The sequence below is a fragment of the Amblyomma americanum genome, chromosome 1 (genome assembly GCF_052857255.1).
Source record: "Amblyomma americanum isolate KBUSLIRL-KWMA chromosome 1, ASM5285725v1, whole genome shotgun sequence".
In the NCBI taxonomy this organism is placed as follows: domain Eukaryota; kingdom Metazoa; phylum Arthropoda; class Arachnida; order Ixodida; family Ixodidae; genus Amblyomma; species Amblyomma americanum.
This window is the reverse complement of record NC_135497.1, coordinates 553,915,850-553,938,284: the sequence shown is the minus strand read 5'-3', so window position 1 is coordinate 553,938,284 and position 22,435 is coordinate 553,915,850. Positions and strand designations below refer to the sequence as shown.

Below are 22,435 nucleotides of genomic sequence, written 5' to 3'. Positions count from 1 at the left end.
ATCTACTAAAAGAGCTAAAAACAAACCATGGTTCAACAGTCAGTTACGCGCTCTCACGAAAAGAATAAAGCGAGTTTATCTGAAACTTAGAAAAAGGCGTTGCCCTGGGAATCTAGCTGAACTAAAAAGGTTGAAATTTCAGTTTAAATCGCTAGCAGGAACAGCGAAACTTTCTTACTTTTCTTCACTTGGAGACAGGCTGGCACAGGATTCGAAGCAATTCTGGAAACATGTTCGCAGTCGCGGCAAAGATGACTGCTCGGTACCAACGATAAAAAGTGGTGATACGCTCATTGAAGACGACGCATGTAAGGCTGACACCTTTAGTAAATATTTCTTGTCGGTATTTACTTCATCCCACTCGCGAGCTTTACAGATTCCAGAAAGTGCTGATCTGATGCCAGAAGTTATCTTTAGTACAGCAGGAATTCGCAAGTTATTGCGCAATGTGAACCCGTCGGTTGCAAGCGGCCCAGATGATTTACCAGCAGCAGTTATCAAAAATTGCGCTGATACATTGTCATTGTATTTTACACGATTATTTGAAAAGAGTTTGCAAGAAGGCACTCTGCCGAAAGACTGGAAATTGTCTCGCGTTGTGCCTATCCATAAAAGTGGACCGAGAAATTTGGTAGAAAACTATAGGCCAGTGTCTCTAACAAGTATAGCTTGCAAGACAATGGAGCATGTAATTTACACTTCTATCATGTCGCACCTCGTTAAACACAATTTGCTTAACCCTGCTCAGCACGGATTTCGCCAAGGTTTGTCTTGCTCTACACAGTTGGTTGAGTTTACGTATGATATCGCAGTTGCTATTGATAAACAGAAAGTTATTGATTGCATTTTTTTGGACTTCCAGAAGGCATTTGATATTGTTGCGCATGATCTCCTTGTTTCTAAATTACGCAGCTACAATTTGAACGAAAGAGTCATTGTATGGATCTCTGAATACCTATCCCTACGGCAGCAGTGTGTAGTTGTTGGTGGTCGCTCCTCGAACTATGGTTCTGTCACTTCAGGCGTCCCCCAGGGCTCTGTTCTGGGGCAACTTCTTTTTTGTTGTATATAAATGATATTAATGCTGATGTTACTTCTTCGTTCAGAATGTTCGCAGACGACTGCGTGATTTATAGAATTATAGATAGTTCACTTGATGTGCAAAGCCTGCAAAACGACTTAGATAAGATAGCCATGTGGTGTAATGATTGGGACATGACTTTGAATACTAAAAAGTGTGTACACGTCACCTTTTTGAGGAAGCGTTCCTACCCTGCTTATATCTACTCTATAAACCATGCGGCCTTTAAAAAAGAACAGAATTTTAAATACTTAGGCGTTTATCTTACTGCTGACCTGAGGTGGTCAAAGCATGTTAATTATGTCGTAAAGAAAGCTGCTGGTATATTAGGTTTGTTAAGAAGAAATTTCAGCCACCTTCCACAGCATCTCAAAGAACAGCTATATTTTACTCGCGTCCGCACAGTACTCGAATATGCATCAGTGTGCTGGGACCCGCACACACAAGAACTTATTGACAAATTGGAAAAAATTCAAAATAGGGCAGTCCGCTTTGTACTTGGAAACTATTCCAGGACACTCAGTGTCTCGGAAAGCAAAAGGAATCTTCAGTGGCCAGAACTTAAAACTCGAAGAAACCTGAGATTAAAATTTTTGCATAACATTTTCTATTCCAAGACTGGCATAGACGGATCAAAATATTTGAAGCCGCCTTTCTATGTCTCGAAGCGAAGGGACCACAATTTAAAGCTTCATGAATTTCCTTTTAAAGGTGACGTACTCCGTTATTCGTTTTTTCTGCGAACAGTTCGCGAATGGAATGCTTTGCCGCCACATATTGTTAATGTTCTACCTAATGATGCCTTTTTTCACTCGTTAAGTGCATGATTTTTTTTTGTTTTTTGAATGTGAAAGTGCCCCCCTGCTGTAATGCTGAAAGGCGATGCAGGTACCAAATAAATAAATAAATAAATAAAATCGAGTCGAGGGTCTTCGAAATTCTCAATCACTATCGAACTCGAAGGAGTTGTGTCGCTGCTACACGGCAAATCTCAATGGCCATTGAAATGGTTCTCGTGTCTCACGCTACGCTTGTGAGGCGCCACAATCGCTACTTTAGATTTTACAAAAATAGCAAAAATATTTGATAAATGTATACGAAATGCTTAAATACACGCATGTTGTTTAAAACCCTTTTAATTGCACGCACGCGGCGGACAGATGCAGACACTGCTGTAGCCACTCTAATACAAGACGAGCCAAAGCCAAGCCAGTCCAACTGCGTCGGAGCGCTGCTTCGTCAGGCTTAACACATGGGAAGTCGCCTTGATATCTGAAAAACAAAAGCTATTTGTCTCTTGAAACATTATGCGAGGGTAAGAATGGGCAAATCGAAGGAGACTACAACAGCTTAGAACACGATATTGCTTTGAGGGATTAGCGACGAAGTTGTTATCGCTGCGAAGCGGGCGGGCAGGGCGCCGCCATGTTGTCAACGCAAAATACGCAAACAACGCAATGCCATATTAATGCGCTTAAAACCAGTCTGATACAATTTTAGAATTATTGTACAGACTGCTAGCATTAAAGTCTAGGCGAATAATGTTTGTTCATGCTTTTGTACCTTGAATGTGTCGTGTACGAAAGTGCGCTTGGCGCCGCTCGAAGCAACGCTAGCAACCTTGGGCAGCGCTCGAAGACCCTCGAAATCTCGATGGAGTTCCGCGCTGCTCCGATGACTCGATAGGCTATTGACTCGATCGCCATTGAAACTGCCCATGCAGCAGCGCTCGATCGCCTTTGAGTCGATCGACTATCAGTTCGAGGGCCCTCGAAATGCCCGTGTGACAGGGGTATTAAGGACAGCACAGCGAGCCATGGAAAGGGAAATGATAGGTGTAACCTTAAGAGACCGGAAGCGGGCAGAGTGGGTGAGGGAACAAACACGTGTTAATGACATCCTAGTCCAAATCAAGAGGAAGAAATGGGCTTGGGCAGGGCATGTACTGCAAAGGCAAGATAACCGCTGGTCCTTAAGGGCAACAGAGTGGATTCCAAGAGAAGGCAAGCGTAGCAGGAACAAACATGTGTTAATGACATCCTAGTCCAAATCAAGAGGAAGAAATGGGCTTGGGCAGGGCATGTACTGCAAAGGCAAGATAACCGCTGGTCCTTAAGGGCAACGGAGTGGATTCCAAGAGAAGGCAAGCGTAGCAGGAACAAACATGTGTTAATGACATCCTAGTTCAAATCAAGAGGAAGAAATGGGCTTGGGCAGGGCATGTACTGCAAAGGCAAGATAACCGCTGATCCTTAAGGGCAACGGAGTGGATTCCAAGAGAAGGCAAGCGTAGCAGGAACAAACATGTGTTAATGACATCCTAGTCCAAATCAAGAGGAAGAAATGGGCTTGGGCAGGGCATGTACTGCGAAGGCAAGATAACCGCTGGTCCTTAAGGGCAACGGAGTGGATTCCAAGAGAAGGCAAGCGTAGCAGGGGGCGGCAGAAGGTTAGGTGGGCGGATGAGATTAGGAAGCTTGCAGGCATAGGGTGGGTGCAGCTGGCAAACGACAGGGTTAATTGGAGAGACGTGGGAGAGGCCTTTGCCCTGCAGTGGGTGTAGTCAGTCTGATGATGATGATGACTTGGGTACCATACACCAGGTGCTTGTTCTCTCCAAGATGTTTATTATTTACACACAAAGATAAACACGCTTCTCCTTATCCCAGATGCATGCACGAGCTGAAAGGTACAGAAGGCATTCATGGCCATGTGTATTCCAGCAGGTCAAGCTCAAGTACTGGCACTGCTGACACAGCCACACTCAGGAGTTTATGGATTTGCACCCAGGGTGCATCGCAACGGTAATACTCCATTCCATAAACTTTTCACTGTGGATGTATAACTGTATGCCATATCAACACAGCTTTTAACATACATCACAAAATGCACATGAAAAAATACATACAAGCCAGACCATTGCTGAACATCCCAAACAGGAGAGAAAAATCTATTTTTACAAAACGAGTTCAAGTGCCATTAGAGACTAATGGCGCAGAAAAGACTCGTCTGAAAGTTACTGTTTTCTTCAACGTACTACTTTTGGAAGCCAGTCCAACATGGAAGCTGCACTACGTGGGAGCACGCAACACACTTTCAGGCGAAGGGAAAAAAAAAGAATAAGGATTGACCGCAGTAAGGCAAACATCCACAGGCAAGGAAGGAACTATTTTACACAAGTGGTGTTTTGCAAACACTGGCTGGCTATGATGATGTGGGGGAAAAAAAAAACACTGAGAAACAATGCAAGAGTGAGTCAAGCTGATTCAACATGCCCCTTTGTGAAGAGAAAGCCAATGTGGCCTCTGCCGCTCCCCCCCCACAAGTAGTGCAGTCATCTGTTCGCAATATGCAGGTGACACGGGATGACGACATTTTCCTGCGAAAGGTAACCATGCACTCACTGCGCAGCAAGACCCAGTTCATCTCATTTTCTCTTCTTCTCTTAAAAGTGTATATGGCCAAGTGCATTGCTAGTGGCAGCAGCAGTTGTGTTCCCTTTTAGTGCCATATGCACAAAGCACAACAGTCAGTTCCTTGTTGATGAAATTCGTTTTGTACTGAGACTGGTGAAAGCCATAAATATAGGGGGGGGGGGGGGAACAAATGGTGGAAAACTGCAACAACAAAGGTACATCGGCACAACAAAACCAAAACCATCCAACTTTCAGCAGGATGCAAAAAGAGGGGAACCAAGTGCAGCACACTTGCAAAGCAGATGATGTGGGGGAAAAAAAACTGAGTCAAGCTGATTCAACATGCCCCTTTGTGAAGAGAAAGCCAATGTGGCCTCTGCCGCTCCCCCCAAGTAGTGTAGTCATCTGTTCACAACATGCAGGCGACATGGGATGACGACATCTTCCTGTGAAAGCAAACCTTGCACTCACCGCGCAGCAAGACACAGTTCATCTCATTTTCTCTTCTTCTCTTAAAAGTGTAAATGGCCAAGTGCATTGCTAGTGGCCACAGCAGTTGTGTTCCCTTTCAGTGCCATATGCACAAAGCACAACAGTCAGTTCCTTGTTGATGAAATTCATTTTGTACTGAGTCTAGTGAAAGCAGCAAATACTAAAGGGGTGGGGAACAAATGGTGGAAAACTGCAACAACAAAGGTACATCAGCACAACAAAACCATCCAGCTTTCAGCAGGAAGCAAAAATAGGGGAACCCAGTGCAGCACACTTGCAAGGCTCCACACCGGCGAGTTGTTTGCAGACGCACCACAATGACAATCCACAGCAGTCTGGCGCAACGTGAAAAAAAAAAAAAATTAGACAGATGGCGCCGATGTTGAAGAAATGAAAAGCATGAAGGCAGACACAAGCACAGGCAGAAACGGGGTCACGCTGTGGTCGAACAATCTTGTACCATGCCAATAGAAGGGCCACACTCGCACTGCTCGGGAACATCGCTGTGTACATCTCCACTAGACAGTGCTGCCAGTTTGCAGGAATTCATTACGCATTCCGAGCTGCATCATGCATCCACGTACGCTGAAACTCGACCCTGCAAAACAAAAAACAAGGCATGTGCACAAATGAACCCTGCCGTGACAAAAGTGAAATCTCCCCTACAAAAGAAGCCCCAGTGAAAATGAAATCCTTGTGTGTAAAGTGAGCGTCCATAAGGTTCAATGTATTTCACATCTGCCAACAACAAAACGTTCTCGGGCACACATAATTTCTGAAGCAGCAATCCACACGTTCCTATCCTGCAAGGGCACAGCTAAGAACTACAAAATGTAAACCAAAGCCTTGCTGATACAGTTTTCAGACATGTGATTGATGAGAACACGCACAAACCCGAAAAAGTGTCAAATGAACGTAGTGCTACGACACTAAAATTGTTGACGTCAGCACTACACACCTTTCCAACCTGACTGCCACCATATTGCTTGCTGGAGTGCTACTAGCCAAACCTGACTGCCAGCATATTGCTTGCTGGAGTGCTACTAGCCGCTACCTGAGTGCCACCTTACTGTTCACTAATCCACTGTGCGCCCCTGCTGCAGGTGCGGTGAATTGGTCGCGCCAGGAGCAAAAAACAGTCCAGGAAGCAATGAGGCTACAACCAAGTTGGAAAGATCTATACGAATGTGCTGCCACTCAGGATGGCCTCCCCATTTCTTTTGACCACCAGATGGCCTACAGCTGCCACTGCTTCCACCCCTTGTCCGCTGGACCTCAGAAGGTACCAGCAATGGCATTCAAAATGAAGTGTCAGTTCTCAACCCCTCATACGGCACGTGCCATTTAGACACGCTATTCCAAGCCTACTAGTCTGTGACAGTAACCTATTACGTAGGTTACTGTCTCACCCATCTCACCCAGCTAACCATTCCTCCAGATTTTTAGATGAAATTCAGTTATTTATACAGTCAAAACTCGATTTAACGAAACCCGATTTAACGAAAATCTCGATTTAACGAAGGTATCCTAATTCCCCCTCAGACGCCCATAGGGTTCAATGCTTTGACTAACCCAAAATAACGAAACCGATTCCGTGATCTGTCCCGATTTAACGAACCTTTTTTCGAGAAATAAAGGTGAAAAAGTGTTAATTTTTGGTCTATTTTGTAGACAGCACCCCAAAATTTATTGATTGCGAGTCAGCGGTAACAGCGCGGAGCATCTTCATCCCGTCGCTTTTTTCAAACTGCGCAGCGCAAAACGAGTTTTAATTTTGAGTCGAGCTCACGAGATGGCGCCAGCAGTAAAAAAGTTTCGTGCCACATTTCATAGATGGCGCTGTTGCAGTTCGAGTTTTTTTTTGTGTGTGTGTGTGTTGCGCTCTGTGTTCGCTCTTGTGCGGATTTCCCCGTGCCTTTGAACGCACGTCTTTGTCAAGCTCAGCTTGTTAGGCCTCCATCAGTCTAGCCTTGCTATCGTGAACGCGGACGTGGTGTGTTCGAGCAAGCGCGCCGCTAACCCTCCTGACTAGCAGATGGAGCCCTGCAAGAAACGAAAAAGGCTTACCCTGGACGAGAAAGCGGACATAATTCGTGCTGTGACAAGTGGACAGAAGAAATGTGACGTGGCTGCATCACATGGCATTCCAGCGAGTACTCTCTCCACAATATTGAAAGGGAAAGATGACATCCTCCGCGCCACTTCGTCGGGGAATCTCTCGCGCAAAAAAACGCTGAAGACCACTCCTCAAAGCAAAATGGAAGAGGCCCTCTTCGCCTGGTTTATGGATTTGCGGGCGAAGAATAGTATTCCCGTGAGTGGAGACCTGCTCCAACAAAAAGCTCGCTCTTTCGCGTGCTTGCTGGGCGACAACGAGTTCAAGGCAAGTCCCGGCTGGCTGTCGTGCTTCAAAGAGCGACACGGCATCGTCGGGAAAGTGCTTAGCGGTGAAGCGAGCAGCGTAAGCATGGCTGTAGTCGGCGACTGGCAGTCTGAAAACGTGCCCGACATTCTGGGAAAATATGCCCCCAGCGACGTCTACAACGCCGACGAGAGCGGCCTATTCTACCAAATGCTGCCTAAAAAAACACTCGCCCTGAAGGGGCAGGCGTGCCACGGCGGCAAACACAGCAAACAAAGGCTGACTCTTTTGCTGTGCGTCAACATGGACGGCACCGACAAACGAGACCCGCTTGTCATCGGAAAGAGTGCGAGGCCGCGCTGTTTTAAAGGCACCAAAAAGCTTCCTGTGAAGTACGTTGCCAATTCAAAGGCGTGGATGTCACGTGCCATTTTCGCTACATGGCTGAAGGAATTTGACAGCGACATGTGTCGCCAGAAAAGGAAAGTGTGCCTGTTGCTGGATAACTGCACGGCCCACTACGTTGCAGAGGTCGAGCTGACCAGTGTGGAGCTCCGCTACTTCCCCCCAAACGCAACGTCCGTGGTTCAGCCCTTGGATCAAGGGATAATTAATAGCGTGAAGTGCGCATACAAGCGTCGAGTCGTCGACAGAGTTCTCCTCAACCTGGAGCTGAAGCGCGAGACGAAAATAGATATTTTTATGGCGGTTGAGATGGTGGCGGCGGCTTGGAGAGCATTGAGGCCGTCGATAATTGTCAACTGCTTCAGGACTGCCGGTTTCGGTACACTAGGCCCTGAAACTGCCGAAGCTGGTCCGGACTGCGCGAGCGCCGTGCACGAGGATGAAGATGCCTGGGAACACCTTCGCTCAGTGGATGAAGTGCCCACAGGCATAAGTTTCTCAGATTACGTGAACGCCGACGCAAACGCAGTCACAACGGAAGTTTTGACTGATGCCGATATGTTGCGGCTTGTAGGAAGCGTGGAGGGAGTGACGGCTGAAGACGCTGCCGACGACCCTGCAGGTGCCGAAGCTCCCGTGCCGACACCAGGTCAGGTGATGGATGCTCTCGATCTGCTGCAACATTTTGCCGGCGCACATGAGGGGACGGAAGACGCGCTGGACGCACTTCAGACCTACGAGAAATCGGTGCGGCCGTTGCTCACAAAGCGCACGCAGGCAAAGATCACCGACTTCTTTGGCGGAAAATAAATTTGTAGTCCCCTCGGGCCTTTCTTGTCGAGTAAGAATTTTTGTTGTTTCTTTTCATACGCGCTAGCGGCGCCGGTCGTGGTGTTGGCGCTACCCACTCGAAAGTAGCGCGGGGGGTCATGACGATGACCATACGGACCCCCAAAGATTGCGCTAGTTGTATGATTACCAACTTTGGCGCCAATTTGTCATTAGCTGTGTGGCTTGCCGTCCCGTCGGCGGTATTTAGGGAAGATTGTTGCGCCGCTAGCCGAACCGTCCTTTGGGTCGGTGCTACCGGCGTGAATTCGTCACGCGCGAGTGCGACGAAAAGTGAAAATGGTACGTGCTAACCGATACGACCGCGATAAGCTGGTACGGTTTATGCGGATGCAAAATGCATTATGTTCAATGGGTGCTCAGTCGGGGACTTGACTTTACTACTTTTAAAACGAAAGTACTGTTTAAGCGGGTACGTTTTAACGAGGTTTTACTGTAATCGAATGTACTGAATTATGTGCCCAAGAAATGCCTCATTCAATTTAACGAAATAATTCACGGCTCCCCTCAACTTCGTTAAATCGAGTTTTAACTGTATATCTGGCCCAGGGTCTGCATGCCTCGAGGCCATACTATGTGCTCCCCACAACCTCTACACTTTGTGAAGTTCTGGTGCTGACTGCCGAGACACATGCTGTTGGGCATGGTAGAGACATCAGACGTGACAAAGTATGCTTCCCTACACAATGATGACCGGCCAGACCAAGGGAGGCAACATATACTGAGATGCTATTTAGTGAAGTTTGTGCACTCTTATTTGTTTGTTGCATTTCTTGCAATGCTATGCTGCTACATCGGGCTCCTTCTACCATGATTAAACATTGATGGAGTTTCCACTGCAAAAAAAGGCTACAAAGAGGGCCTAAACTTTTACAACGCACAACCAGTCGAAAATATCAATGGTTTGCTTTCTCAAAAGTCTGTTTATCAGAAAATTTTACCCCGCCTTAGAGTAAAGGAGGGCTCACTGCAACTTCATGGCCTATCAAGGCGCTCCTCCTAGTAAAAATGAAATACAGCAAAACTTCAACGATTCCAACTCGATAAACACCTGTAAGGGCTGCACTTTTTTTCCAGATTAGAGGGCCAATTTCCGGGCTGTGGCCCAAATACACGATGTCTAAAAAAAATTTTGCAAGTAAAAACGCACCAATTAGGGAATGAGAGGCATTTATTCTACATTCGATCATCACCGTGGAGTCTTCAGACTCCACAGCTGGTGCTGTGCTCGGGTGCACGCTCATCCCACAAGAAGTCGCTGCACGACTTCTTGTGGGATGGAGCCTGTCCCCTGTCAACGCATAGCCTTGTTCCGCATTTCCATCACATAGCAGAGCAGTTCTTCCAGTTCGGGAAACTTCCACGGTTTGCCTCAGAAAGCGCACTTTTCCCAGCTTGTGTTAATGCAATTTTTTGGTTGCACCATCGTCGGACGCACTTCTCGTCCGCTTGCCGCGTTCGAGAGCAAACTCCCAGCCGCCTAACTATTAAAGTGCTTGGCCATCATGTTAAAAATAGCAACCAGCTGTGGAAGCATGTGAAAGCCACAACAACAGTGAACTCCCACGCTACTCCAACTCCCGTGCCTTGACAGCCACAAAAAACTGGAGCTGGTGCTACTGATGCCAACATGGATAACGGGAGCCCGCGGAGGAGGAAAAAGTTGATGACCCGCGGTCTTGGACCCCCTCCATGGGCGGCATCTGGAAGTTCCTGTGCATTTCGAAGGCTATCTCTGCGTGGGTTGTGGAAAGTTTGGGTGCGGACCTTACACGACTATTTTTTCTTAAAATATGTCCTTTGGGACAACAGGATGTGACCCATACACGGGCGGCCCTTACAGGCATTTATACGGTACTCTGCATTTCAAACAGTTTACGGTGACCACACCGGACGGTGCCTTGAATTACACAGTTCGTGAAGAGGCATGCACGCCTCGTGGCCTGCCGGCTGTTCTGGCATGGTTCGTGGCACTCCTGCTGTTTCCGTCAGTGAGGGGGTGAAAAACGTTTAGTTTTTGCCAAACTACGCTGCATTTCAAGCAGTTTTGCTGACATCGGACGGCGCAATGTGACGCAGTTGTAGAAGGCACATCTACATGCTTGAACCATGGCGCAAGCACGCCGGTCGGTGCACAGTTAACGAAGGGTGCGCCCATAACTTGTGCGCTTTGCCTAACGGTTAGTTTCGCATGGTTGTGCGCTGAGTTTTACGGGGACACAAAGTTTTTTATGGCCCCCAACAATAGACAACTTCTTAAGAGTGATATTCGTTGACGGTCGGGTAAAATATACGGTCAGCTTGAAAAAAATTGGCAAATGTGTCGAAAACAAGCGTTCTCATGTTCTTAGTATGAGCGCGTAAATTTCAAGACTGCTGGGATAAAAAGCAATGCATGAAAAGCTTGAAAACTAGTAACTTGAGCATTGAAGACACCGTCATCTGTTCCAGTGAAAACTCGAATTGCGTCCGTGTAGTGACAACACGGGAGTGCAGTTTTCTAAATGACCAGGGGGGAAAAATAGTCGAAACCCGCGATAACGAAATCTTGAGAATACAAAATTTTCGCCGCAACGAAATATTTCCGGATCCTCGGCAAATGCCCATAGGGGCCAATGTATTTCGTATCTCTCAGTAACGAAACATTTTCGTACCGCAATCCCACGATAACGAAATTTGCTACAACGCCGGTCCGTATACTGTCTCCTATATTATGAATAACAGCGTCAAAAAAGCGCTCAAATTGAGTAAACTCCCACAACGCGCTTGCGTGGCTACAGCGATGGTGTTGGCGCCTGGCAACCTTGAAGCCGGGGCGACTTTAGCCACCTTTAGCCGGCACTAGCCACCATACCGGCACAGTGCGTGCCCTCTGTGATTGGTTCCGCGGGGCGGTGCTTCTGGAGGCCACGCCTGGACACGCTCAGTGCATGGCCTCCGAAACGCACGTGAGTGATCTCGGAGGCTATGTTCTGGGAAGGCAGCCTCGCAGCGACACCATCAGGGGGCGACACTAGACTGATCACCGGCACTGCAGTTTTAGGCCTGCAAAGTGGTGCACATGCGTTTGTTGTGTGCGGCGGCGGCGTGTGTGTGTGTGCGTGTGTGTGCATGAGCTGCAGTCGGCACGTTTGCGTATCAAAAGATGTCTCCGCCAGCCAAAAAGTGAAGATTTTTGTCGCTGCACGAGAAGGCTGCCATCATTGTCCAAGTAGAAAAAGGCAGGGAAAAATGGATATTGCCGACGAGTACGGGATTGCGTGCAGCTCTCTACAATTTTGAAAAGTAAGGCAGCCATTCTCAGTGCGCTTGAGAGTGGTGCTCGAGCACAGCACAAAACAGTGACGGCTGTGGCGTTCACGGACGACGACAAGGCGGTCTTTGCCTGGTTTTGTGAACAGCGCGCGAACAAAGTGCCTCTGTCTGGCAAAGTTCTGCAATAGAAGGCTCTGGGCGATGCCTGCATGCTCGAGCATGAAAAATTCAGAGCAAGCGCTGGCTGGCTGAGCCGCTTTAAAGCCCATCACGATATTGTGGCCAAAGCGATTTCGGGCGAAGCAGCAGGAGTGGACCCAGTGGTAACGTCGACGTGGCAGCTGACTGCCGAAAAAACTCTGGGGCAGTACGAACCCACAGACATCTACAATGCAGACGAAACGGGTTCATTTTATCAAATGCTGCCTTCGAAGACCCTGGACCTGAAAGCTAAAAAGACACGGTGGGAAGCACAGCAAGCAGCGCGTACAGTATTGTTGTGCTCTAATATGGACGGCACTGACATTGTATTGTATTGTATTGGGTTTTATGGCGCATAAGCAACTTAGGCTATCATGCGCCAAACACATGGTATAATTTATTTCAAAAATTGGGTGTCCTCAGCGAAAGTCCTTGTCCGGACAAGGACTCCGAGGAGCCCATCAAATCGAATGCAGACCTCAGCCTTCTTCTCAGGACTGAGAAAATGGATGAGGTGCGTCATAAAATGCGCGAAAGCACGGGGCAAAAAATATTTAGAATTATTAGTTCTGCGATATTTGATATCATATTTTGTTTAAGATGGCCGCACCTTTCAGAAAATTAAAAACAGATGAAGTTCGTGCAAGTGGATAATCTCCTAAATGTAAATTGGGGTGGAAGGGAATGCGTTCATCGTAAAAAACAGTAAAATATTTTTTCCTTAGCCGTTCAAGCTGTGAGTACGAGAATAAAATGTGATTAACTGTCAGCTCATCTCCACATTTCTCACATAAGGGTTTGTCTTGTTTTGTCAGTAGAAAGTTGTGTGTTTCCGATGCGCAGGCGGCTAAAAATTATTTCTATAAAACGTTCCTGATGCCTGCATGATCTCCATTCTCCCAGAATAGGTTTTACTAAATGTAGTTTGTTATTTTCTTCACTATTCCATGTACATTGCCATTTTTCTGTAAGTTTATTTTTTACAAACTTCATGCAATCTGCATAGGGTATATTTACAGTCTGGACTTCCTTATGGCGAGCTTGAGCAGCGCACGTGTCAGCTCTCTCGTTGCCACGAATTCCGAGATGGCTTGGTATCCAACAGAGCTTAATTTCATGTCCTTGTGTTTCAGCAGTTATTATGTCATGTATTATATTTCCTGTTAAAGGTTCCCTTACGTTTCTGGCTTTCAGTGCTGTGATTGCACTCAGCGAGTCCGTGTAGATAATGCTGTTTTGAATGTTCTTTCCGACTATTTTTAATACAGCCACCGAAATGGCATAACATTCAGCTGAGAAAATTGACGCGCACTGAGGTAACCGAACTACCTTTTCCCATTTGTCTTGCACCACAGCACTTCCTACGTAAAGTGATGTTTTAGAAACGTCTGTATAAAATGCTGTGCATTCTTTGTACTTTTCCTCTAGTGCCAAAAATTCTTGTAGGATGTGTTCACGTGGAGTTTGCTTTTTCTGAAATTGTGTCATTGTGTAGTCCCCTACAGCGGGAAAGGTGTACCAAGGTGGCAGTGGTTTGGGTCTCTGGGCGACATCAGGTAGTGTGTCTAAAATACCCAATTCCTGGTAAATTTCTTCGAAACGGAGGATAAGGGGTCTCGTCGCATTCGGTTTGTTACTAAAAAGCTGCTTAGACGGGCACTTCGTAACTATGGAGTAGCAGAGATGTTTTGGTAGTGAACGGGTTTTTAGGACGTATGCACATGTGAGCATGGCTCTTCTATCTGCGAGGGCTGGTTCGTTACATTCGACATATAGGCTGTTTATTGGTGATGTCCTGTATGCCCCATTTGCCAGGCGCAAAGCTGAATTATGTACTGGGTCTAATTGCTTAAGGTAGGATGGTCGAGCTGAGTTGTACACTATACACCCATAATCTAGGCAAGAGCCAACTATGCTGCAGTAGATGTGCAAAAGGCAGGTTCTATCAGACCCCCAGCATTTATGTGAGAGCACCTTTAAGATATTTAATGACCGAGAAGTTTTCTTCTTCAGGTTCTTTATGTGGGGCAAGAAGGACAGTTTTTTGTCAAACATTATGCCCAGAAGTTTGTGTTCACTTTTTATCGGTAATTCGGTTTCGTTCAGGTGTAGTCTAGGATCTGTCTGTAGGCCACGTTTGAGTGAGAAAAGAATGGCCACTGTTTTCTGTGGGGAGAATCGGAAACCATTTCGGTCAGCCCATGTTGAAAGTTTATTTATTGTTAACTGCAGATGTCTTTCGCATGTTGATATGTTTGAGGACGTGCAGGCTATCTGCAGATCATCAACATAGATCGAATACATAACAGGCCTTGGAATTATTTTGCTAATAGAATTCATTTTAACAAAGAGGGTCGTGCTTAAGACACTTCCTTGAGGCACTCCATTTTCCTGAATGAAAATTGTCGAGAGGGTTGAACCGAGGCGTACATTGAACGAACGGTTGGACCGGAAATCTTTTAGGCAGTTCAACATTCTGCCACGAATGCCAAGTTCAGCCAAGTCGTGAAGAATTCCGTACCTCCAGGTTGCATCATATGCTTTCTCTAAATCGAAAAAAACAGCAAGACATTGTTGTTTGTGTATGAAGGCCTCACGGACAGTATTTTCAAGGCGAACTAGGTGGTCTGTTGTGGAGCATGCCTTTTTGAAACCGCACTGATGGACATCGAGAAGCTCACGGGCTTCTAGCACGAAGGTTAATCTAATATTCACGATACTTTCAAATGATTTTGCAAGGCAGCTGGTGAGTGCTATGGGCCTATAACTACTGGGAGAGGTTGGTGATTTTTCGGGTTTTAAAAATGGAACGATGATGGCCTTCTTCCAGGTTTCAGGTAGTTTACCCTACACCCAAACCTTATTAAAAAACTTAAAAGTGCCTCCATGGCAGGTTCGGAGAGGTGGGACAGCATTTGATAGTGTATTCCATCCGGGCCCCGTGCTGTCTGTTTGCCAGCGGACAAAACTGTGCTGATTTATTGAACTGTAAATAAATTATTATATGGTTCATTTGTATATCCACTTGTAGGGAGTCTTTGTTTCTCGGCTGTGTTTTTGTACCTTAGAAATGATTCTGTGTAGTGTGATGAGCTGGTAACTACCGAAAAATATTCACCTAAAATGTCTGCCTGTTCTACGATGTTTGTCTGTATACTAGGAGCTGTTAGAAGGGGAAGTGTGAATGGGGAATATTTACCATCTAGCTTTCGTAACTTCTCCCACATTTCTTTTGATGTGGTTGGGCTATTTATTGAGGTCACGTAACTTTGCCAAGAAGATTTTTCAGCATTACGGCGAATATATCGGGCTTCTGCCCTTGCCTTTTTAAAGTTTATGAGATTTTTATGCGTGGGGTACCTCCGAAAGTTTCCCCATGCTTCGTTCTGTTTCTTTCTTGCTAGTCTACATTCTTTTGTATACCAGGTTTTGTGGTTTTGTTTCGCCACTCCAGAAGATTGAGGTATAGCCAGGCGCCGCGCAGCGGAGATAATGGAGTTTGTGATAATTTCATTAAGTTCATCTATACTTAACTATACTTAAGTTATTTTGATCTATTTTTTCTAAGCTGGCATTTTCTTGAAACAGTGCCCAGTTAGCCAAATGGAGTTTCCAACGTCGTGGTTTTGTAGGAACGATTTGCAGAGATGATGCTAGGCTTATAAGAACGGGTAGATGATCGCTATCATACGGGTTGTCCAAGACATCCCATTTAAGAGCAGTAAAAACAGAAGGTGATGTGAGACAAATCTATGCAGCTCCATTTTCCGGAGCTTGGAGAACAATATGTGTGTTTGCCCCTGTTGAGCAGGCTTATATTATTGCACAGAATAAAATCTTCTAAAATACGGCCTCTAGTGTCCGTTTGTTCGCTTCCCCACAATTAGGAGTGAGCATTAAAATCGCCGACTAACAGATATGGCTCTGGTAATTGTTTTAAAAGGTCTTCCAAGTCATGGAGTGTTACTGTCAGGTGTGGTTGGAGGTATACGGAACATACTGTAATTGTTTTAAAATGTACTACAGATACTGCAACGGCTTCAAATGTAGTTTGAAGCTTGACTTCACGAGTGGCCATGTTACTTTGAACGACTATGGCGGTACCTCCAGAGAGCCTATTTGGTTGCTCTCGGCCGTGGCAAAAGACTATATTTACTTCAAATATTTTTATGTTTCGATCCCAAGTTTGTCTCCCGGAGACACAAAACAACCGGGGAATATAAAGCAAGAATATCTGTTACGTCACTGTAGTTTTTTAGTACGCCTCGACAGTTCCAGTGAATTAGGAACGCCATATCCAATAACTTTTGGTGATATATTTAAAAAACCTATGCTCCCGGTTTTTGGGGCCTGTTATTGGAGTTTTCGCTCCCTTTTTGTGTTCAAGGGAGTTCCGCCACCGCTGCTGCGGAGGCGGGCTACTGCTTATATCCATCGACTCATGCGAGGCGATCGATTTCCGCGGAGAACCCGCGGGGGTACGGATTTGTGGCTTCTCCCTACGGGGGGAAGCCGTGTGGCCTACCGGCTCAGGGGCCAGCGAGCCTTTCTTTTGAGATGACAGGGCAGCCTTGGCTGCACCTGAAGATGTGGATGGCCCTGCCTGGGCAGTGGCCTGAAGTTGGGGTGGTGTATCACCACTCCCGCCAACTTTGGTTGTGCCAGAGGCCGCCGTCAGGTGCACCTCTGGAATGTCAATGGTGCCGACACCAGAGTGCCGTTCGAGTGGGCGACGGGGCAGGCACACATCAACGATGGTGTACTGTGTGCCCACTGTCACCAGACGCCGCTCGGCCCCCCGGCGCACGACGTCAACATATGACCTGGCTGTCTCTTCCTTAAACTTTTTCCTTGCCTCAGGGTAGAATATATTTTCTCGTACTTTCAGATTGATGATTTGTTTTTCTTTCTTGAAAACTTCACAGGTTCACGAGTAGGCTGCGTGTGGACCTTTGCAATTCGCACATTTTGTTTCAGTTGCTTGGCAGTTGTCGGTTTCATGTTCGGTTTCGGCACATTTGCCACAGGTCTCCTTGCCTCTGCATGTCTTGCTGCCATGGCCATACCTTTGGCATTTGAAACATCTCCTAGGGTTAGGAATGTACGGGCGCACTGGGCACCTGATGAATGCCACTCGGACAGTCTCGGGCAAACGAGTGCTGCCGAATGTTAGAACGATGTGAGGTGTTGTTTTTTCTTCTCCGTTACGACTTATTGTGATGCGGCGAAGGGACGTCACGTTTTGGTCACGCAAATTCTCGAGGAGCTCTTTTTCATCCTCTGCCATTAGCAAGCGCTCAGAAATTACTCCCTGAACGCTGTTCAGGCTTCTGTGGGGTGTTACAGTAATGTCAAGGTCGGCAAGTTTCTCTTGTTTGAGTAATGCATCACTCTGCTTTTTGGATTTCACTTGTACAAGAAGATCTCCTGAGGATAGTTTTTTTGCTTCATATTCCTCGCCTATGTTAGCCAGTAGCCACTTTTGTATTACAAACACTCATAGTGCTGCCACTGGAGCGTTTTGCTCAACAGCATGGACTATCAGGAACTGTGGGAAATTTTCAGCAGATTAAGCAGTTGGAACTGCGATTCCTTCGGTGCGCTACCGTTTCCGGTTCCGATTGTTTTTTTGAGGGGGGGAAATTGAGAATCCATGCGGCATGTATGGATTAAGGGTTCCTATTCTGTCACTTGTGCTTCACCCTTATAGACACAAGAAGGTCCCGGAGCCCCCCACCTGGTATACAGATGGGGAGCCTGTCGGCCGGGGCATGACCATGGCCCCGACCGCCACTGTTCATGGTTTCTACCCTTCACCTTAAAACCTATCGCCACGGTGCCGATGACAGCTTCGGTATGGGAGCTAGGGTCCGTGGTGGCGCCAAGCACCATCACCTTGAGACTTAAGGTGCCCTTGCGGGGGACGGCACTGACAAACGGCAGCTTCTTGTCATTGGCCGGAGCAAAAAGCCCCGTTGCTTCAAGGGGAACCGCACGCTGCCTGTCCAGTGCACCTCAAACTGGAAGTCTTGGATGACCCGTTCAATATTTTCCAGCTGGCTTGAGGCCTTCGATGCCGACATGAGAAAGGCAGGCAGGTCGGTGAGTCTTCTTTTAGACGGCTGTACCACCCATTACGTTGATATGGAGCTCACAAACGTGCGCTTGTTTTTTTTTTCTCGCATTGGTGCGCTTCTGTTGTGCAGCCGCTCGACCAAGGCGTCATACGAAGTGTGCCTACAAAGAGAGGCTAATTCAGCGTCTCATACTTAATCTCCATCTCAAGCGTCCCACCGACGTGGCCTTGTTTATAGCTCTTGAGGTGCTGGCCACTGCATGAGTTGCGACGCCTCCGGCCGTGATTGAGCACTGTTTCAAGCACGTGGGCTTCACCCCCACCCAGCAGACATCACGCGCGCGACTCGGATTCAGAGTCACCAAATGAAGACATGCATGAAGACTCACTTCACAATGACTGTGCTGCCAGCGCAGGGCCGCAATCACTGGCCAACGCATGGGGTGCGCTTTGTGCCGTCAACAACTATGTTGTTCCAGATGGCCTCAGTGTCGATCATTTCATTCGTACTGATGACGACGTAGTTGTTCTTGAAGAAATGACCGATGATGCTATCATCAGCAGCGTGTGCGAAACCGACGACACCGAGGACCAAGGTCCAAAACATGGAGAAGGTAAGCCCGAGGAATGTGTTGGACGCCTTTGACACAATCCGATCGTTTTTAGGCGCACACGACGACGACGCGGCAATACATCACTTCTTGCAATGTGAAAGTAGAACTATGAAGTTGCTGCAAGGCAAGGCTCGGCAAACCAAGCTAACCGACTTTGGGCAATAAATTTTCTTTCTGCGGGCTGTTTTCTATCTTTTCTGTCTCATTTTAGCGGCAACGAAATTCTCGCGAAAGCGAATTTTTTTGCTGTCTCTGGCGATTTCGTTATTGTGGGTTTCGACTGTAAACTCGTATGAAAACAAGGAGCTGGTGCACCGAAAATTAACTTCTATGCCACTCAAGACATGCAAACTGCACCCGCACACTTGTTCTCAGTGCTTCAACACACTGTGAGTGTTGCAGCCGCCACGGTGCCAAACATTTGTTGAACAAAACGCACAGTTGGCTACAGCATGGGACTTAAAGCTTTTGGGGGGCAGAGAATAACGTCAGGGAACGGAGGAATGCTTGTAAATCATTCGGAGATATCTTTTAGTACTGTATGTGGTGCATAAATGTTCCACATGCGAGGTTCGTAAAAGCATGTTGTTCTTGTTTGTAATTTCGCCGCTTTCAAGTGTTTTGCCTATTCGCACAGTTTTTGTGTACGGTTTATCAATCAATCAACTTTATTCAGCATTTTTTGTCCTGAAGAACAGAAAAATATGCTAGGGTAGGAGCAAAAAGCCACAAACTCAGTAGCTTGACGAGGCTCCCACCCCTAATTGACAAGGCCAACAGACTGTCACGTTATTACATATACACACACACACACACACACACACACACACACACACACACACACACACACACACACATATATATATATATATATATATATATATATATATATATATATATATATATATATATATATATATATATATATACACACACACACACATGCAGGACTTAGAACCAGCGAAAAAAAAAGTATGCAATGGAATGTGCAGTAAGACAGGTGCTATATCTGAAATAGTTTTGATGTGAGAAATGAACATGTATCTGTGTTAACTCGTCGCAGACTATTTATACATATGAAGATTACAATTCAACGCACAGAAAATGAAAGAAACATATCTAGCAGGAAAACAAAAAAAAATCGCGTCAACAGCTCCAAAGGGTCAAATATAATCGGGTGTACACAAGTTCACATAATAGAAGCAGGAAAATAGACGATGATAAAAAGATACAATACATCCGCAATACAAAAGCAGTTTGTGTCGGAGAAACATAATTAAACTCATATGTCTTCAAGAATAAGGTATTTCTGCCACTTGTATTTGCTAAGGTTATGTATATCTATATTTTTATTTTGTAGGAAATTCAAATATGTAGGCATGTGGTACTGCAGCATGTGCCGACCCTGATTAGTGCGGGAAGAAGGTATAGACCAGTGTTCTCTGTTTCTGAATATGTAGGGCACTTCTAAAGGTCGATGTAAATTACATAAGTTGAGGAAAGTTTCGTTGTTAGTTTGAACACTGTGTTTGTACTTCATAATGAGGTTAAGTTTATGTATGTGGTGTATGGGGAGTACATTAAACGAAGCAAAAAGTTCTCTTGTATGGGCGTCATATGAGGCATTTGCTACATGACGAATTGCTTTCTTTTGTAATAGCATCAATTTGGTAAGGTTGGATTGAGTTGTGTCCGTCCATACAAGACTGCAGTAGTTAATATGGGGAGCGAAAATTGAATTATAAAGGATTAACTTAATTTTAGTCGGAAGCATCGTTCTAAACTTACACAGTACGCCACAAGCTCTTGCCAGGTTTCCCGCCACGCGTTCCACGTGGGCATTCCAGTTTAGATGTTGATTGAACGTCACACCCAATGTTTTTATTTCTTTAACGACTTTTATTTGTTCGGAACCGAGTTTTATGTCGATATCCCGACTGATAACCTTTTGTACAGGCGTAAATAATATGGCTCTTGTTTTAGCAACGTTAATTTGTAAACTATTTATTTGAGTCCATTGAGAGAATTTTTCAAGTGTAACATTTGCGAAATCAGTGAGTTCTTCAATACTGGCTGACTGGAAAAAAATGCTTGTGTCGTCTGCATAAATGATGTAAGATGCAAGTGTGCTGGTGTTTACTATATCATTTATGTAAATATTAAATAAAACCGGTCCGAGTATACTGCCTTGCGGCACACCTGAAGTGACATTTAATAGGGAAGAGTGAGCTTTGTTAATCACGACGCATTGTTTACGGTGGTTTAAATATGACTTGAGAAGGTTACCAGAAACTCCTCGAAATCCATAATGCTCTAACTTTGTAGATAAAATTTTGTGGTCAATTCTGTCAAATGCTTTCGAGAAATCGATCAGAATACCTAGGGTCATTTTGCTATTTTCAAACCCTCTAAGTATTAATTCCTTCTGCGTCAACAAAGCTAATTCAGTGGACATACCTCGACGGAACCCGAATTGCTGTGGAGATAAAAGCTTGTGCTTATCACAGAAACTGGTGACTCGCTTGCATATTATTTTTTCTAGACCTTTGGAAAAAACGGGTAACACTGAGATCGGTCGATAATTTGAAAAGTTATTTTGATCGCCTGATTTATATATCACTCCTACTCTTGCACACTGCATAATATCTGGAAAGGTACCAGTATGTAAACACGTATTGTAAATGTGACAAAGAGCTGGAGTAAGCAGGTCTAAGACGTATTTAACAGGTTTAATTTCAAGATCATCAATGTCCCGGGCTTTACTATTCTATCCCGGGCTTTACTATTCTATAGAATGACACCTGCTCGTAATTTATGTTTTTCAGCTGACTGTGCACGGTGTTAGCAACAAGCACTGCTGAGAGCCATGTTGCAGCAACAATGGACGCACAAGAAGCGCGGAACGAGCACAGCTATGTGCAAAATGGCGACAGTTACTGTAATAGGTTGCTGGGTTATGCAGCAAAATAAATAAATGTTCATTTCACAAAGCACCTGGCGTCCTTTTTGGATTGGCACTGTTTGATGAAGGCCGTGGCGCAGCTGCGTTGATGGCTAGTCAAGAGCGCCTGGAATGTAAGTTTTCATCTTTCTGGACCGAAAGTAAATAGATAACAATAGGAGACCATACTAAACAGAAATGATGCTCTATGAGGGCACGGCAGGCCGCAGTGCATGCTATCATTCAAACTGCATGCGCCTGAAACCGAAACCGGAAGGTTCTCACCCAGCCGTTTGGTGCGCTACCGTCAATTTTGCCACTGGGCCCTATGGGAGTGTCCGCTCTTTACGAATCCCTTTCGCTATAATAAAACGGCGCTCTTTAAAACTGCTTCACCAGCCAGCTCCACAGCTGCGAGGAGAAGCCAACTTTTCGAAGGCCTTGGGGCAAAGCGCAGACGAAAAGTAAAGCAGGCTATGGACTTAGAAAATGGGCAGTGCAGGTCGCTGAGAAAGGAAAGCCAGTAAAAGTGCAGTGAGGAGTAGAAAAGAGAAGGGCGGATATTCACAGCATGGCAGCGCGAAGCGCGTGGAAGCAGTGACAAGAAGCGCTGGCGTTTTGGCACTGAGCAAGTGGTGTTCCTTAAATGATGCCTAGGCTGCGCAAGACAAAGCTGTGACCACACAAAGCTTTGGTTCACACATGGAATCAAATTTGTGTCACATTTATATCTGGACTGTATT

The 22,435-nt window shown here is 45.9% G+C and overlaps 2 protein-coding genes across 3 annotated transcripts in view; one reads left to right on the top strand and one right to left on the bottom strand.

Annotated features, from left to right (window-relative positions):
- LOC144116335 (parafibromin-like) overlaps positions 1 to 22,435 on the bottom strand; it is a 198,262-nt gene that overhangs the window by 25,364 nt on the left and 150,463 nt on the right. The window contains exon 15 of one of the 2 annotated variants that reach the window (XM_077651082.1): positions 3,689 to 5,587. The exons of the other annotated variant lie outside the window; for it this stretch is intronic. Within the exon in view, the coding sequence (XP_077507208.1) occupies positions 5,539 to 5,587 (49 nt within the window). The 3' untranslated portion in view covers positions 3,689 to 5,538. Of the gene's footprint in view, positions 1 to 3,688; positions 5,588 to 22,435 lie in introns of those variants that run through there. 2 annotated transcript variants of the gene reach the window in all.
- On the top strand, positions 3,769 to 21,741 carry LOC144116339 (uncharacterized). The gene is made up of 3 exons (XM_077651086.1): positions 3,769 to 3,885; positions 6,093 to 6,271; positions 21,577 to 21,741. The coding sequence occupies exons 1-3, from the start codon at positions 3,786 to 3,788 to the stop codon at positions 21,610 to 21,612; spliced, it is 315 nt and encodes a 104-aa protein (XP_077507212.1). The 5' UTR covers positions 3,769 to 3,785; the 3' UTR covers positions 21,613 to 21,741.